Source organism: Anarhichas minor, unplaced genomic scaffold (genome assembly GCF_050575085.1).
Source record: "Anarhichas minor isolate MPS153535 unplaced genomic scaffold, ASM5057508v1 ptg000043l, whole genome shotgun sequence".
NCBI lineage: Eukaryota > Metazoa > Chordata > Actinopteri > Perciformes > Anarhichadidae > Anarhichas > Anarhichas minor.
In genome coordinates, this window is record NW_027466489.1 from 1,379,236 (window position 1) to 1,398,218 (window position 18,983).

The following is an 18,983-nucleotide window of genomic DNA, read 5'->3' on the forward strand; positions in this document are numbered from 1 at the left end:
AGTTAAGTTGAATTACCAAAATTCTAGACTCCATTATTTCACAACCTCCATGTTTTACTTTGTCTGTGTTTTTTTTACAGTAATGTACAAGATTACATTATGTGTTTATGTTATGTACGGAATAAATTATATTTTGTAATACATAATCCCCACAGGTGCATTTGTTGTACCCCTGAAAAAAGGGGGATAAATAATCACGAGAGTGATATGATGTTTTTCCTCAGCAAGAACTTTACTGCAATTGTTTGTACAAAAATACAATCATTTACACAGGAAGAGATTTACAGGAGAGTAGAGAGTACATACGCTATTTATGTTAAACACTATTCAAAGTATTACTTTAGATATTTCCCCGAGCACAAACTAGCTTACATTCAGTACTGTTAAAACTCTCAAAGTGCATAAAACATATTCTACAGATAAAACAAATAAAATATCACTACTAAATATTACCGTCTGTGTACATGTGAATTCACAAAATGGTGGCAGTAGACGCAGCTACTATTACACGCGGGAACTCACGTAAGTTACACACACTACAGTACTCTCTGTAAAACTTAGCTCTAAAGTACCCAAAAATGTAACAACATTCTCTTAAAACATAGGACCATGTTAGCAGATTCATACCGACATGTTAACGCTGTTTAAAATCCACAACATACCTGAAAAAAGGGGGATAAATAATCACGAGAGTGATATGATGTTTTTCCTCAGCAAGAACTTTACTGCAATGAGGAAAAGATCGCGATTTCCCCGAGATATGTGGGTGGAGACCAAAGCAATCGATCTCAGACTCAAGATCAAGACCACTATGTAGATCAGTTTAACACTACGTATCCAACTACACAATTCAGAACAAAACAAACGATGCAAGAAAACACAATCTTATTATCTCAACCACGTATTCATGTGTGATGTGTTTTAACTCCTGGTTTCCGTAAATCGTAAAGTTATCTATGAATGATCCTCTCAATCACATTACATTCCACACAATAGACCATGAAATTACTATTTTCCTTAACTTATAAAAATGCATGTTTTCCAACTTGTCACACTCCCTCCGACAAAATAAATGTCGTCCCGACATTAACTCAAACATTTTCCTGCAATTAAACAGTCTCTTATGAACTTGACACTGAAGATCCTCTTCTGTAAGCTGGTGCTTGAACAAAGGTCAAGGGTCACGGCTCAAATAGTCCATATTCACAGTTTGTGTTTGTTGACTGTCCATTATAACAGTACATATATGTCTTTGAAAACAGTCTGTAAGGACAGTCAACTAGAAGTCCATGGTTCTAGCTATGTACATACATATAGGGTGACTGAAGGTAGTATGGCTGTAAGGGTGGCAACCATGGGACCAGTCCTGGTACGGGGTAGAAAGGTAACAGCTGTGGTGTTGACTGGATATTGTAGCATGAAGGGATACCAAGCTGATCATAGGTGAGGCGTCTTGGCGGATGTCTCTCTCTTTGTGGCAGCTGGTAGGCCGGCTCTACAGGTTCAGCAGCAGCACTTGATGATGGAGAGGTATCTGGTGAGCGATCATCAGGCAGATTTCCAGCAGGTACGTTTATCTCCTCATCAGGCAAGTTTTCAACAGGTGTGCTGGCCTCATCCAGCTGATCTCCCTCAGGAGGCTGTGCTGGCATGGCAACAGGGACTGTCACTCCAACTCTCTGTTCCACTGACAGGGGCCCATGTTCAGGCTCCATCTCTGGTTCGGCAGGCAACGTGGAAACCTGAAATGGCTCATACTGAAGGTCATATTCATCTCCACTGTCTTCATCAGACTCTTGAAGCTGTAATGCAGGCTGGTGTCTTTGTTTCTGGTTGCTTTTGTCATTTTTGGTCACTTCTGGTTGTGTCTCAAAAGGTAGGTAGTCACAGGACATGAGCAAATTTCTGTGCAGGACCCTGGAGCGTCCCTTACCCCTTTCTGGTCTTAGTTCATAAATCGGCAGGTCAGAACCCATTTGTCTCACTACTGTGTGAACTGTGTCTTCCCAATAGTCACGAAGTTTTCCTGGTCCTCCTCTTGGCGTCAGGTTTTTGATCAGAACCCGCTCACCAGGCTGTAGCACTGAACTCCTAACTTTTGTGTCATAATGCTCTTTACTCCTTTCGGCAGCTTTTTGAGCATTCTCATTTGCAATGGCATATGCTTCCTCCATACCTCTTTTCCATTTCTCCACATAGTCACGCTGGTCACTGGAACCTGACTCTGTGTACAGTCCAAACAGCAAGTCAACTGGAAGCCTGGGTGATCGCCCAAACAGAAGGTAGAATGGTGAATAACCTGTCACATCACATCGGGTACAGTTGTAGGCATACACCAATTTGTTAAGAGACTCCTTCCAGTTTGATTTCTGTGTTTCAGTCAGTGTCTTAAGCATCTGCAACAAAGTCCTGTTCATACGCTCCACTTTACCATTTCCCATCGGGTGATAGGGTGTTGTCCTAGACCCGGCCATGCCACTGAGTTTTTTTAACTGAGTGAACAACTGATTTTCAAATTCTCTTCCTTGGTCATGGTGGATGCGAGAGGGGAACCCAAATTTCAGAGAAAAGTCATTGAAGATGAGATTTGCAGCAGTTTTTCCTGACTTTGACGTGGTGGCATATGTTTGAACAAAACGTGTGAAATGGTCCACAATCACAAGGATGTACTCATATCCACCTTTGCATCGGTCGAGATGTAGGAAATCAATACATACCAGTTCAAAGGGCTGTGTTGTCACAATATTTGTCAGGGGAGCTCTTGTTTCATGGCATGGCTTTTTCTGCTTGAGACAGGTGCAAGCTTTAGTCACATAGTGCTCAATGTCAGATTGCATATATGGCCAGAAGAAGCGGTCTCGTACTAGAGATACTGTGCGATCTGCACCTTGGTGTCCCATGTTATTGTGCAGCTCTTCCAGCACCTTTCCTTTGTACTGGTCTGGTAGGACCAACTGCCTACGGCCTGTGGTAGTCCTGTACAAAACACCATCACTGTCAATTGTCAATTTGTCCCATTCTCTGAACAGGCATTTTGTTTTTGGACTGAATGTCTTTAGCTGTTTAACTGGTGGTCTGGAACCTGACAGTTTACAGTCTAGCAATGGACTGATGTACGGATCTGATTTCTGTGCCTCTCTTAACTGTTCTTTTGGAATGGGGCTGACTGATGCTGTGGCTACTATGATACTGCTGTTGTGAACTATGGGCCTGGGGGTCCCTATCTGGCCTTCTAGCTAAAGGTGGGGCATAGGGTTGTGACTGGAACATCGGCTGTTGCAATGTCTCTTTAATCTGAGCTATTTCTGCACTGAGGCCTTTAAGAGAAGCAACACCGGTCTTAAGTTCTGCTAACTCTGTTAACCACTCAGGGGGCACTTTTGCTTTAGCTTCCTTCACAGGGCATTTTGCAGATGGCGGGTCTTCTGACTGGACTACGCTTACACTTGTAGCTGGCTGTGGGGAGCTGAACCTCTTCTTGTTTCTTCTTTCCGTCTCATTGGCACAGGCAATGTTTAACCTCTCTAGCAAAAGCTCATCTGAGGTGTTAGTATCTAACAAGAGGGGCTGCATGTCTATCCTGATACTGTCATTCTGGAGACCAGTAAGTACTGTGTGCAAGCACATGCGCTGGACTAGAGCTGGGTCATACCTAAGCCCTGATTCTGACTCTTGGGACGCAAATAGTACTTTCTGCCTTAGACCGAAGACTCGCATCAGGAAACTTTGAGGGGTCTCCTTGCTATGCTGTGCTTCTGAAGCTAGTTGCTTGTAAAGCTCTGTGGCGCTCTTTTCTTGGAAGTGTGAGCGTAGGATGCACCTAAGAGTGGGAAGGGTAAGGTGGGATTTTCCTTCCAAGTAGCTGCGTAGCTGTGCGCCTGGAGAAATAGCTTTGATTACTGCGTCTACTATTTCTATCTCAGGATAACCTCTGCTTAGTCCATTCTCAATCTGGTGAACAAGACTGGAAAATGTCATTTTATCTCTCTGGCCTGGTTCACCGATTTGACCAGAAATTTTGAAATCTTTGCGCCAGCATGGGCTTGGCTGCGACTGAGCACTGGGTATGGGCTGCATGCTCACTTGTGGGCCGACAGGGGTTTGAGGTAGGTGCAGAGAACCATTAGCAATGGCATTGACATTAGTAGTTTGGTTGAATTCCAATCCTTGTTGTTGGTTTACAGCTCTTAGCTCCTCCATTTCTTTCTGTGCTCCTGACATCTCATCGTGGTTGTTTTGTAACACTTCGACAATGTAGTCTTTCAGTATCAACAATTCGGACATTCCGTCATCTTCTAGATCTGCCACCTCTTCTCTTTCAAGGTGGTTCAATATATGAGTCAACAAGGATATGCGGGATTTTCCTTTAACATTTGCTCTTTGTTTGTCTGACATGTTGAGAAAATCACAGATTTCCAGTAAATTGTCTTTGGACAGGGTGTGTAATGCACCTACTACCTCTTCCTGTAGCTCTTCCAGGGCTGCCATAATGTTGACAGGGCAGGATGGGTTTCAACTGTAAAGGAGTCCACTCTGAACTGGAAGGTCTTTTCTGTCCCTGATGATCTCTAACTGGCCTCAGGTGACGTGTACTCAACCTCCAGCTTCCAGCTCTTCTTGTACAGCAACACTTCCTTCACTGCAGCCTGCCTGGGTTGTAATGTGGGGATTTAGCTAGCTCGGAATTCAGCGAACAGGTCGTGGACACTGGACATCTGAACAGCTATCCCAGCGGTGCCTCCAAAATGTTGTACCCCTGAAAAAAGGGGGATAAATAATCACGAGAGTGATATGATGTTTTTCCTCAGCAAGAACTTTACTGCAATTGTTTGTACAAAAATACAATCATTTACACAGGAAGAGATTTACAGGAGAGTAGAGAGTACATACGCTATTTATGTTAAACACTATTCAAAGTATTACTTTAGATATTTCCCCGAGCACAAACTAGCTTACATTCAGTACTGTTAAAACTCTCAAAGTGCATAAAACATATTCTACAGATAAAACAAATAAAATATCACTACTAAATATTACCGTCTGTGTACATGTGAATTCACAAAATGGTGGCAGTAGACGCAGCTACTATTACACGCGGGAACTCACGTAAGTTACACACACTACAGTACTCTCTGTAAAACTTAGCTCTAAAGTACCCAAAAATGTAACAACATTCTCTTAAAACATAGGACCATGTTAGCAGATTCATACCGACATGTTAACGCTGTTTAAAATCCACAACATACCTGAAAAAAGGGGGATAAATAATCACGAGAGTGATATGATGTTTTTCCTCAGCAAGAACTTTACTGCAATGAGGAAAAGATCGCGATTTCCCCGAGATATGTGGGTGGAGACCAAAGCAATCGATCTCAGACTCAAGATCAAGACCACTATGTAGATCAGTTTAACACTACGTATCCAACTACACAATTCAGAACAAAACAAACGATGCAAGAAAACACAATCTTATTATCTCAACCACGTATTCATGTGTGATGTGTTTTAACTCCTGGTTTCCGTAAATCGTAAAGTTATCTATGAATGATCCTCTCAATCACATTACATTCCACACAATAGACCATGAAATTACTATTTTCCTTAACTTATAAAAATGCATGTTTTCCAACTTGTCACACATTCAGAATGTTGAATTAGCCAATGTGTCATCACCACATAGGTGTCTATTAAGAGAAACCAATGTTACAAAATCAGCACAGGATATTCCTCTGTAACACAACATGCCTTATGTCAGTAATTCAGGAACTACTGACTGTGTCTCAACTCTGTATTTCCCCTTAAATGCAGACAGTACAAGACTGACGATGAATAGTGTTCAGGTGATCTGGTCTTTAGTGTGGCATGTGGGTGGAGTGTGCTTGTGTTTGCATGTTTGAGTTGTGTCAAGGCATTCACTTATTGACGATACTGAGAAAGGCAAATAACATTCATACTCATGTCCACACTCCACCCTCATGAGGTGATTTATCTTTCAAGAAGACTAACACAAGAGAACATCAAGGCTGTAACACTTGTGACACACATGAAAACTAAGTGAGACATAATTATTACATTATTTTGTCATAAACTTAACTGGTCGGTAAGTGCAAATCAAAAATTTTAATTGGATTTTTATGTAGCATTTTCAAGTCAAGGGATCACAAAAGTCATTCATCCTAACATTATACCATGTTCCACACAGCAGTTAGCAGTTAAAAATAAATAAATAAAATTAAATAAACAACAAAGCTAACATTACACACTTTCAGTCCGTCGAAGGCACGTGAAATGTAAATAACATAAGTTATTCGTGAAAATGAATTACTTGGGGTCGTGCTCGCTTGCAACTAGAGGAATCTTTATAACATTACTGACAGATGATGCTTAACTAACCAGCCAACAACTGATAATTTACCACAATAACAGCTGATAACCACAACAGCCAGCTAACTTGACAGGAATTGACAACTTGACGTTACAGAGAAGATCAACATTTCAAGTTGTTTCTGGTCAGCTGCTCTTTTAGACCTTGTGTCTTCATAAACTCCAGAGATGAATGTCTGGTTGTTTAGCTTGCTAGTTGTCTGCTTATCATCGTGATGGTTTGCTGAGACAGCTGTCTGGTTGGTGAGGGTGAATAAAACTCGACCATAATTTGAACTACATACAGATAAAAAAATGTTTAAGTGTTATAAGAGAACCTAAAATCTTAGTAGAGCCACATATTTTGGTTTTATTTAAACAATGAATGCATTTTTAATATACAAGTTCTATAAGATTTGGTGTTGCAGTTTGAAAGTCTATGAATACAATCTGCAATTAACAAGACACAGAACATATCAAAAAAATATTTCTCATTAATTTACATTTCATTTAATGAACGAAACATACAATCAAATTATTTCCCTTTTTATTGGTGATAAAGTTTAATTTTGATTTAAATGAGCAGGTTGATATAAAAGCATATAAGTGCCATGTGTCAGAACACTGTATCACAAGCTGCAGGCAACAATAAAGTGAACTCAAAGGAACTCACAACAAACATTAAAACAATAAATTATGTGCAGTCTGCGCAACATACTCTGCTTACATGGTCGGTTCTACATCCTTCCTTAGAAGTCGTATCTTAAAGTAACAGCTGCATGATACTTGAGATGTCTAATACAGGAGCCTGGGGACACTTACCGAGTGGATATTAGTCCAGCTAATTCAATTACCTCGCTTTCATGTCTTCAAATAGTCTCAATGAATCATTAACAATAATACAACATGATAAAAGGGAATTACAAACATCTTCTAATGATTTCAAGGTGCACAGCTTCATTCAGATCCGGATTGAAAAAGCAGAAATCTGAATTAACGGAGGGGCTGTCAAGTATTTCAGATTAAAATTGCCAACTATGATGTTCACAGATTTGGTACATATGCAACATGTTTTATGACATGGGTGTTGTAATGCAAGAAGATAAAAGTAAAGCTGACGATGAATGACAGTGGTTTGGCTAAATATACAAAACGGAGGCTTATTGGAAAATGCTTCCACAGGTCTGTGGGTGCAGGCAATTAAATCCTGAAAGACCAAAATCAGGCAGCAATGGCTCATCTTGAAAGATGTCAGACTCAACAAAGAGGTTGGGGTTGTTGAGATACATCAGTAACTCATCGTCTGTGCCTGCGACCGAGTCAGACAGCATGGGATCGGGGTGATACGTTTCCAGAGGTGACTGCAGTGAATGAGGACTACCGTCTTGTTCTGAGGGCAGAGTAAAGGACAAGAGAAAGATCATGTTTCTACTGCCGTGGCCGTGTTATCTATTTGTGGAACTGCTTTCACAAAAATGTGATGTGCGATGCAACCCACCAACAGAAAAAAAAAAGAAAGTACAGACTGATGCCGTAGGATTTGATTTTGCACAAGATTCTCATGCAGGAGTGCTACTTTTCTGTCAGCTCATCAAAAACATTCAAGTTCTCTAACAGGATTCAATACACTCGGTTTGGTCAACTGTTTTAATAACTCAATTAAAAGCGCTTACTGCCTTTTGGAAGTCATAAAGGAATAGTACAGCATGTATACTTACTCCCTTTCTGTCAGAGTTAAAAGAAAAGATCGATACCACTCTCATATCTGTCCATTACATACACGCCAACAGCAAACAGCTGGTTAGCTTAGCTCGAAGACTGGAGACAGGGAATCAGCTAACCTGGCTCCATCAAATATTTGGTTGTGGCCAAGAAAAAGCCCAGCACAGAACAGCTTATTATTGTTTTAATATGTTGGATTTTGTATGGATGTAATAAAATGAAAATAACTTTTATAATCAGTGAGTTTAAGAGGGGCTGGTAGATGGATTTTATTACCATCTGAAAAAGCGTATCTCCCAAATTTCCCAGAACTTTTACCAAAATGGTACATAGATCTGCAGCTTGAAGACTGTAAGATGAAATGCCATCGCTGCCACAATTACTTTTTTTTTTTTTTTATAAATCAAACAATAATATTACAGCCATACTTTGATTTCATGATGAATCATTACTGCTGGTATTCTCTAACCTATGGCTATGTGCTGTTTCTATTTCACAACGTCTTTCCATCGATTTTTACACCAAGCAAAGTGTTAAAGAATTCAAGCATCAGAAGGTAGAATCAAAAAGCTATAAACAATGAAATAAATGCGTTAGTAACAGTAACCAATCATCGCTAGATCACATGTTCAGTAGAGCAGACTACTGTACATGTGCATGCAGTAGAAGCAGCCCACAGCCCCACGGGGTACAAGTCAGAAGGTCCAACAGTTTCATAGCTGACTAGACAGCATCTTCCCCAATGATTCCCCACAGCGCAGGGTCAAAATAGAGAGGGCAACACAGAGCTCTGTGACGAAGGGAGAGTGATTTGTTTGGATGAGGTTTTCAGCAGGATGGGACAGCAAGGAGAGCCATGACTCACCCGCTGTCTCTCCACACAGGGCATTCATCGGCTCCGAGCCGTCACCCTGTCCCATGTCAGAGGACATGGGTGACCTAGCCTCCAGTGTTTTCCTACATGACCAATGACAAACAGTCATTACAACCAGTTGCTCATGACATTAAAAAAAAAAGCGGGGGTGGGAACACTACTGCTCAGATGAAGCAAGTGCATTTTTAGTTTGAAGTTGTTGTTTCTGTATATAAAAAAAAAAGCACATTTAGAATATATAGGATTATTAAGTATTATTCTCAAAAGCAAGATGTTGTAAACCAGCCTGGAGGGGAAAATAAAGAATATACTTACTCCTTTGAAACAAACACCAGCTTGGTTTTGATGTACTTTATGTAAAGACTGTCACCTGGAAGAGAATCAGTTCAGAAATGAATGTGTCATTCTCATCTCAAACAACATCAATATATTGTCATTGTACTCAAGCGAAAACATTTGATGCCCTTACTTCCAGTCTTCTCAGCGTAGTATTTTCCAAAAGCCTCGTCTTTCGGGGTGTTGGGATACAGGTAGAGAAGAGGACACTCTGGGATATTCTCAGCTTCAAAGATCTGGTAATTCCTGACGATTTCTTGGAAGGGAATCTGGCAGAGATCCACCTTGGTGAAGGGCTGGACCGTCTTCACATCAGGCTCACCTACAATAGACAGAGGATGATAGCGTCTGATGTTTATACCAAGTAACAATTTGAGACAATATTTTAGAATCATTAGGAAATAAAAGATATGTCACCAGTTATGGTGATTTCCACCCAGGAGAAGGTGATTCCCCCAATGACACTTTCACTGAAGCGCAACAAGAAGGTGCCTCTCTGTTTCTTCTTCAGGAGGGACTTCTCTTTGCCTTTGCTCACAAAACCCATGATGAGGCTACAGTAGAGGAAAAAGTCTTACATAAAACAAGGAACTACTTCTATTTTACAGTAATTAAAGGCATTAAACCCTGATTCGACTAAAACATACCCATCCCTCCACATGTCTTCAAGGTATGTTTTCACCATCACCAAGATGCCATCAAACCACACCCAGAACGTGTCAGGAGTATTTTCCTGTAACAAAGGGTGTGGAGAAGGTCATCAATTCACACCTATGTATATTCCTCAACAATAAACACACAAGACTAAGAATCTGCGGCCACGCTGTAACGCTCATTGTAAAGGAACACAAACTGTACGGTGGATAAAAGGTGCGCAGCTTGTTTTTGGATCCTAATCAGTCACAGTGAATCAAATGTAAAAAGTGGTCGTGGGGGTCAGCTAACATGCCCACATTGTTAACATGCTGAGGTTTAGCAGGTTATTAGTTTACCATGTTTGGTAGCTTACATACATATTAGCACGACACACAAAATACATGATGGGAATCTCATTTGTTTTTCAGGCATTTGGTCATAAACCAACAAACTGACATTTTGACCTGATGGTAGCGCTAGAGGAACAGTTAGGGGATCACTAAAGTACGGATCATTTGTAATGGCAATAATTGTCGACATTTCACTTCAGTGATGCCAGAGGGAAAAGTCAGGGAATCACAAAAATGGAGATATTATGAGTGGAGTGGTTAGGGTTAATGTTGAAAACTATTTTCCAACATTCAGTATTCTTACCTTGGTGAATTTTGACCAAGCTACTTTGCAGGTGTCATAATTATTCTGCTTTCCTGGTGAGATGGAGAATAAATGAAGCATTATGCAACTGTCACAATAATAAAACATGCATACAAGCCATGGAAGACAGTGACTTACAGCGGGCAATCCTTCTGATCATAATCTGATTCAAATCAAGACATCCTGCTGGATGTCATCATTATTCCGATGATACTGTGAACAAACTTTTCCACAAAGAAGTAATGTATAATAATTATAAACAGCCGTCGTAAATATGATGAAGTTGTGAGAATTCAATCACACTTTTGAGTTTTTCAGCTTGACACTAATGTGTCTTCTTTCACTTTTAGTGGTTGCTCTAAATGACGAAATACAATCTAAATAAAGACATTTTAAGTTTTGGGCATCCTCTTGCTTGATCAGGGGAGAAAGTGGTAGAAGAGTACCGATTTACCACCTTCCCCAACGGTTAGAGTTGGACACAATATGTACGATCTGATTCTTACGAGAAACTGGATGGACAAAATAGAAAACACCAACCGACTGATGCAGAGATTCTTTCGGTTAAATAATGTCTATCCTTCCAAAAAGGCCAAAAACGTCAATGCAACAATTTCACACCGAGGCCTCAAGAGCTTAGAAGTGTTGCTGAGTTATTTGTTTCATCTTTAAATATAAAGCCATTCAGTCTGACAGATGCATTGAGGTAACTAGTGTCATAATCGGACCAAGGTGTTTCCTGATATTATGTTTGAGTCACAGATGAACAAACCTATTTTTAGACAGAACCACAAAAAAGAAGCAAAGGCAAGCAGCTGAAGCAGAACATGGAAGCAACATTTACCAAAGAGTCTGTGTGCAATCATCTCCAGCTGATCCTCATTCAGACCACGTTTAGTGGCAGAGAGAAACTGCCAACTCAACATCTCTCCAAACTGCGGCCAAGTGGCTGCAGGAGAGTTGGCAAAGAACACGACATCCTGGAGAAACATTAACAAATGTACATTAACAAATGTATACGCAATAACATTTCTAATACCACCGTAAAATGCTACATGGTGTGTGTGTGTGTTAGTCTCTCAGGGACCTCTCACCTTTGTGTCCATACTGAGCAGGTTGAACCAGAGGACGGACGCCCAGGCGCTCTGCTGCTGGCTGGAGTTGGAGATGATGACCACCGGGATTGAGGAGGCCTAAGTTGGGTGCAAAGGAACGATCACATGTATTTAGGTCATATTACCATAAAGACAATAAAAACAACGACAATGCTTAGTTTGTATAAAGAGCACATGTAGTCGCAGAACAAGGAAGGAAGCAGAGGAAACTCCACCTGCATCTCAACTGACAAGCCTTTCATCTCAAATGCAGTGTCAAAGTAGATGATGTGCAGCTCCTCTGTGACACTGAGAGAAATCTGTCAACATCAAAAAAAACACACGCAGTTCATTATTTGCTCGTTCACATCTCCTCGAATTATGACTCGAGTTAAGCTGTGAGCACAGATGATATCTTCAGGACCGCTAACGTCTACTCACATCACTGACTCCTTTGCCGCCACCTCCAGACTTCTGCTCCTTCAGAGTCTACAGACAAATAAAGAGTACACTAAATAAATCAAGCAGCAATATTACCATCTGAGATTGAAGACATTGACAATCATTATCACTCACAAGATGTCTGAAGTCTGCTACCATGCCTCCACTCTGGCTCTCTGCCATGTTCAAGGCCTTGGTTTTGGTGCCGAGGACATTAAAACGCCGATATCTGCAAACATACAGTTTTGTAAAAACAAGTTTAACACAGATCTTCTTGAAATACCACTTGACATGAAAGGCTAAGTTATACAAAACAAACACTCACCCTTTGATCTGAGGAGCCTCCCTAAAGTTCAAGAGGGAGAAAAACAGAGCAGTGAGGTCATGAAGTCCAGAACTAAAGGTTTGCTGTGTGTGGTGAAAGTAACTCAAAGTAAAAGGAGGAACCTCACCTGTCCATGGACACGTTCACTTTCATGGAGTGGTTCAGCTCAGGGAACTTAACAAGAAGCCTGAAAACATTAAATCAGGTGTAAGATTTTAGAAATATTAAAAAGGCTGAATAAGTAGGATTTGACAATTGCAAGTTTTTTAACACAGAACTCAAAGTTGGCCCCTCTTCCTTGGCTCAAGGACGCCAGAAGCCAACACCAGATTCACTCCTGTTTTGGGAAAAGCTTTGTTCCTTTGACGTTTCGCCTCACTGTATTTGCATTTTTTTTTTTTTTTTTTTAGCTTCCTCTTCATCTGGCATCTGGTCGCTTCGTTGTTAAATAAGATAATACTGTATTATCTGCAAATACTCACACTTCTAGTCAGCCATACGTGATGATTGAGAGGAATTATCGAAAAGGAAAATCCTACTAATTCTGCCTTTAAGATACTTTATAATAAAAAGGTGAAAAAGGAGCACTCTCAAGGTTATGGAAAATATTAACAAAATAAGTTTGAGGGATCAAAGTCACAGTTAGGAAAATGAAAACAGAAGGCTTTGGAGAAAAGCATTAAATGATCATTGTTGTCATGGTCATCATGTTCATATTAGATCAGAACTGCTGTAACGTTTGCGTGGTGATTAAAACCCACTGCAGCCAGTAAACTGAGTTTAGGGGGGTTTAGCTCCACTGCGGCCCTTTGTTTTGGTACAGGTAGATTGAGTCGCTTCAGGTCAGCGGTCCGACATGCATGTATATATAGATTAGGTAAAACATGTACTAAAAGTAAATTAAAATAAATAGATAGCATCGTAGTGGCACACTGACCTGGTCTTGACAGAGAACTGGACGTTTGTGCGGAGCACCAGGGGTCCTTTCCCCTGAGGCATGGAGGGCTGAGTCTCCACCACAAAGGAACTTCAAGAAACAGACAATAATGTCATGAAATCTAAACAGAACATTATAAGAGGTCAAGAGAGTGTATGAAGATGTGTCCTAAAGGAGAGACCTCTTGAGTAAGTCTTTTAGAAGAGTATCGGCTCTCTTCTGCATTGCGGGTCTTTGGGCCTTCACTGGGTCGTTTCCATAGGACACTTTTTCCATCAGCTCCTGCAGCTTACCAAGAAACTCCCGCACCTGGAACAGACACACTGCCACGCAGGTGAACCTACAAGACAAGAGGAGAAGAGCAGAAGTGATGATGTCCACACAAGTATTCAGAAAAGGAAAAAAAAACAAGAATAAGAGAAAACACCAACAAATGAAGACCATGAGTTTGAGCTGCCCCCGCCTAGTCGATTAGTCGATTGTTTTGGTCTTAGTCGACTAAGAATTCTTATATTGATGAGACGTTTTTCATGCTGAATGACTCACTTGTGAGCACATCTCTAGTTAACACAAGTTTTAAAGTGGTGCTTTTGTGTAGAAGCTCAGTTTTACAGATCTCTCGATTAAATCAAGTAATCGATTAGTCGTCAAAATCGTAGGTGTGTTAGTCGACTATATATTTCTAGGACAGCCCGACCACCAATGTGATAATAGTGGTGGTGAGATTGGGAAACTCTCAAATTCTACCAATAAAACAGTGATTTTTTCATATACAAAAGGACCATTGATAAAAATGTTACAGTAAACGTTAAACATTAAAACTGATGTGAAGCAGGTGGAGATGAACATACCACTTCTCCAGCTGATCCAGACAAACAGTGTCTGGAGCACCAATGCAGACCTTCTGCTGCCTCCTCTGCCACTCCACCAGCTCCTTTTTCACCAATATACTGATGAGGTCATCAGTCCTGTCCAGGATCTTATCTAGGTCTGACAGGGTGCTCTAAGAACATGATTGAATGACACAAAAATTATTATTATTGAATTAGGAAAATAATTGGACTAAGGAGAGATGAAGGTTAAGAATATTGATAACTTCGTACCTTTCTACGTTCATCCAGTCTGTTGATAAGTAACTGAAAAACGTTCTCTTTTTCCTTCTTCCCCGCCTCATCTACCACAGCTGCGTAAATGTTTCCACAGTGGGATCACAGTTTCCATACAAGACAAAAGAGAGCATGTAGCTGTGATTCAGGCCTCTTTATTACTCATCCTAAGAGCGTGGAAATTTAACCAGAACTTTTTAATCTGCTTACCTTCCATTTTATAGGTTTGGAATTTAAAATCAAACTCGTCCTGCTGCTCCTCCAGACAGAACATTGTATGATCCATGCACTATATCACAAAAGTCCAGAGAATTAAAAAAATAAAATGGATGAACAGTGATATCTTTCAATTACAAATCACAACAAAATGGCATAAAGCAACATAATCTGCACCTGCACTTCATTCCGGAGGCCAGCCATTTTACGTTCAAGGTCCTGCTGGCTGCTGATCTCCATGGCTTCTTGAGCTACTTGCAAACACTGGACCTGAGAAAAGCAAAGGAGTGGGAGGAGCAGGTATCGAGATAAAGAGTCTTTCTCGTGTGAAAGTGGGAAATATTGTTTTCAGTGCAAAGAGTAAGTGGGAGTGAAAGCGGCAGTTAAAAGCAATACGGTGGAAAATCTTGGTGGAAAACCACACACTGAGTCCTGTCAGGGTCCTGTTTGTTTTCAGCAGATGCGGCACTTTTTAAACAACTGCCAATACATTTTTTTCAGAACAACTGTAAACAGACAAAATGGAAATTCTCACTGAACACCTTGAACATATCCTTTTAGTTATAAGTTATGAATTAAGCAACAGTACACATCCACTCTTGCTGGCTGGCATTTGAGTAAACAGCCAAAACATGTCAACTTTTAAAGTGACCATGTGGTAAAATATCAGGTGACAACTGCAATTGTTTATTCTAGAGCAACGTGTGTGTAATTGTTACATGTGCATTGAAATGCTGTATAAGCAGCAGGGTGTGTCCCATCTATTCTGTCACAATAAATGTTCCCCTAACCTGCTCAGTCAGATCAACACTCTGCAGGATTTCCTTCTCTTTTTCCAAAAACCATAGGATTGTGCTTGCCAAGGCACACGGGTCATCCAGGTACCTCTGTGAGGAGAGAGAGAGGGCAGATGGATATCAGAGTCAAAGCCATCATTGTGCTCCTAAAATAAAGACGTCACCCAAAGGTGCTTTTGTCCTCCACTAATACCACCCAGACAAACCTGAAAGTTCTGTTTATAGCGTCTAATGTTGTGCTGCATTAAGAATGACTCCTCCTGAACAAAGCGGCTGTGCTGTATATCCAGATTCTCCAGCAGGACCTGGAACAGCGCCATCGCCAAGTCATGGTCCCGTGCTGCTCGTTGCCTAAAGAACAAAACAAGATAGTGTAATGGGAAAATATGTCATAGTCTCATGTGAAGGTTTAAGGAATGTAAGTCCTAAAAGAGCAGACACCAAACTGTAGTTTCAGTAGATGACTTTAATTAGTTTAGTATCCAGGTGTCTTGTTATCTGTTATCATTGTGCACTGTTTTTGTTTACTCTTCGTAAGACAGAGACACAGAGAGGCCTTGATTAACAGAGATCCTCTGTTTGAAATACTTTTTACTTCCTTGATGACGTGTTATCTGAAGTTGTAAAGGCGTAAACCTTTGCATGCAGATGGGATGGGTGAGGGTAAAGAATGTCTGTTCTGTCTCTGCAAATGGTCATTTTTATGTTGTCACAGTGACTTCAAAAGAAGCATCTGTTGTGAGTTTAAACTGATTAGTGTAAGGCAAACTGTGAACAAAAGGGATTTGTAAACAGGAGATAAAAGCATCTTCCTGACTGTCTTAAATGATATACTCAGGCTCGAAGGATGACCTGCCTTTTGTTGTGTTCTTTGTGTATTCTTGTTAGCTAAGCAGATAACAGGAAGCTGTCTGAGCATAAAAGTCCATGCATTCTGACTGTTAAGGAGAGCATTCTCCCAGATGACGGCGATGTGTCTGTGAGACTGTTCTCTTTGCTTGCAAGCAAATAAATTGACTTTATAAACCTTGATCGTTCATCAAAACTCTGTTTTACTTTATATTGATAGAAAACCTCAACTTTCTTCTCCCGACTAGTCATAAGAAATATTCCACAACAATAGCAAGATACAAATAGCAGAGCTTTACAAACAGGGTACTCTTTGAAAAGGTATATTATGGGTTGAATGAGATGCTGCCTTACCACTCCTGCTTCTCTATCCAGGCTGACAGGTAGTGCCTCACGTCCATAGGCAGAGCATCCCTGTCGTAGAGCTCATGTAGCTGCTGTGGGTAAGGAGCAGGCAGATCCCTCAGTCGGTCCCACTGAGCCATCCTAACACCAACACGCACACAAACAGCACACCACATTTACTGCGTGTGCACTAAAATACAGCGCCATTACATTTCAAAGTGACAGGTTCAAAACAAGTCTGTAATCAACAGTTGAAGGAGCAAAGTGCAAACTCGTCGACAACAGAGGACCTGTGACTGACTGTACTGGCTGCAAATGGTGTTGTTATCTTTTTAACAAGCCATTGGAGGTTGAGACAGAGTATAGCGTTACTTTATTTGTATGTTATGTTAGCTTGTCTTTAGACGAACTGTCAGTCAACAGCGTAGACAGGGCCCTTTAGTAACAACATATTTGCTTACCTCGCTTTATGCTGTCAGACAGAGTCCACTTAGAAATGTCTTAGTAACTAACGTTAGCGAACTGGTCGTTTAAAACAGGCGCATAGCTATCTCCTGTTTCTTGCGTTACTAGCTGACGTTAGTTGTAGCTGCTGCTAGACGTTTGTAAAACAAAACAACTCCCAAGCAGACAAGCGTGTGAATGTTATTTCCTTAATATTTTCCTAACATAGTTCTATTTCATTGGCTATCGGGTTATCCCTCCCAAGTGGTTCTTCTCGAACGAACCATGGGCACCATTTTGGCTCTGACGCAATTGCCGTTAAAGCACTTGAGAGCCGAAATGTCCGGGTAAGGTAAATGAGTTTCCTTGTGAGCGCAGAGCTAACCGCTCATTGGTCGAGCCGGTCACAGGACAGCGCGTGCTGTTGGTCCATATTTCACGTCAATCTGCAGCGAGGGGCGTGGTGCGCAAAATAGAAACTTATGGCTCCGGCTGAAAGTTTCCCGAGAAATGAGGTTGTGAAAGTGACGAAGCGAGCGTGTGACGCACTCAGGGGCGTAGCACGGAATTATGTGCCCGAGGCAGTCTCTGTGCCCCCCGCCCTTATACATTATTTTACAAACGAAAAAGACAATTGAACAAGACTGGAATATAACTATTATTTACTGTGTAGCCTAATATGTAACCATTTCAGCCACTTAAACTCTTACAGTGATATTCCCCCATTGGGTTGTGAAACATATCATGCACTTCTTCATCTCCACTACCGTCTTGAACCCGATGGTCAGAGTGACCATCGGGTTCCTGGTCACCTCCCTGACTAAGGCCCTTCTCCCCCGATCGCTCAGTCTGGCTGGGCGGCCAACTCTAGGAAGAGTCCTGGTGGTTCCAAACTTCTTCCATTTCCGGATGATGGAGGCCACTGTGCTCATTGGGACTTTCAATGCTGCAGAAATTTTTCTGTACCCTTCGCCAGATCTGTGCCTCGATACAATTCTGTCTCGGAGGTCTACAGATAATTCCTTGGACTTCATGGCTTGGTTTATGCTCTGATATGCACTGTCAACTGTGGTACCTTATATAGACAGGTGTGTGCCTTTCTAAATCATGTCCAATGAACTGAATTTAGCACAAGTGGACTCCAATCAAGTTGTAGAAACATCTCAAGGATGATCAGTGGAAACAGGATGCACCTGAGCTAAATTTTGAGTGTCACGGCAAAGACTGTGAATACTTATGTACATGTTATGTTTTCGTTCTTTATTTTTAATAGATTTGCAAAAATTTGCAAAAAACAGTTCACTTTGTCATTATGGGTTGTTGTGTATAGAATGTTGAGGAAAATAATGAATTTAATCCATTTTGGAATAAGGCTGTAACATAACAAAAAGTGAAGCGCTGTGAATACTTTCCGGATGCACTGTATTAAACTCTTACACACACACACACATCTCTTTGTTATGGAAGGTTCATCATTATCACACAAGAAGAGGGAGGCCTCAACCTCCCTTCCGAGCTAAACGCTTCCTAAAATGGGTTTTCCAGCTGGCGGACAAATTCAACGGCAAACTCCAGAGCAAAACTATTGCTGACATTTCTTCTGAGAGAACGTGGTGAGGAGTTGTTTACCGTCCTATTTGATTAGGTGTGAAAATTGTAAAAAAAAATATTATAACAAGCAATTTTCGTGGCCCCTACAACAGCTTTGGGCCCTATAAATAAGTTCACGTTGTCTTTGTCCTCCGTTCCTGAACAAACCAAATCAACAAACTACTATATAGTTTGATCTATATCATATTTTGTGTTTAAATTAATAATATGGATATTTGTATGTGAAATCCCAA

At 40.9% G+C, this 18,983-nt stretch overlaps 1 protein-coding gene across 2 annotated transcripts; it reads right to left on the reverse strand.

The window, feature by feature from the left end:
* Positions 1–6,713: 6,713 nt before the first annotated feature.
* Positions 6,714–17,360, reverse strand: stat2 (signal transducer and activator of transcription 2). 2 transcript variants are annotated; one of them, XM_076110421.1, is made up of 24 exons: positions 17,157–17,358; positions 16,705–16,836; positions 15,708–15,852; positions 15,496–15,591; positions 14,882–14,974; positions 14,699–14,777; positions 14,486–14,565; positions 14,234–14,385; positions 13,564–13,722; positions 13,383–13,472; positions 12,573–12,632; positions 12,446–12,466; positions 12,256–12,349; positions 12,121–12,168; positions 11,916–11,999; positions 11,680–11,778; positions 11,430–11,565; positions 10,586–10,638; positions 9,943–10,028; positions 9,713–9,849; positions 9,429–9,617; positions 9,275–9,329; positions 8,951–9,042; positions 6,714–7,753 (listed from the first exon to the last, which is right to left on the reverse strand). In XM_076110421.1, the coding sequence occupies exons 2-24, from the start codon at positions 16,833–16,835 to the stop codon at positions 7,524–7,526; spliced, it is 2,409 nt and encodes an 802-aa protein (XP_075966536.1). In that variant the 5' UTR covers position 16,836; positions 17,157–17,358; the 3' UTR covers positions 6,714–7,523. The 2 variants fall into 2 exon arrangements, with proteins under 2 accessions (XP_075966536.1, XP_075966537.1); XM_076110422.1 differs by lacking the exon at positions 8,951–9,042 and having other exon boundaries at positions 7,608–7,753; positions 17,157–17,360.
* Between the last annotated feature and the right edge of the window lie 1,623 nt (positions 17,361–18,983).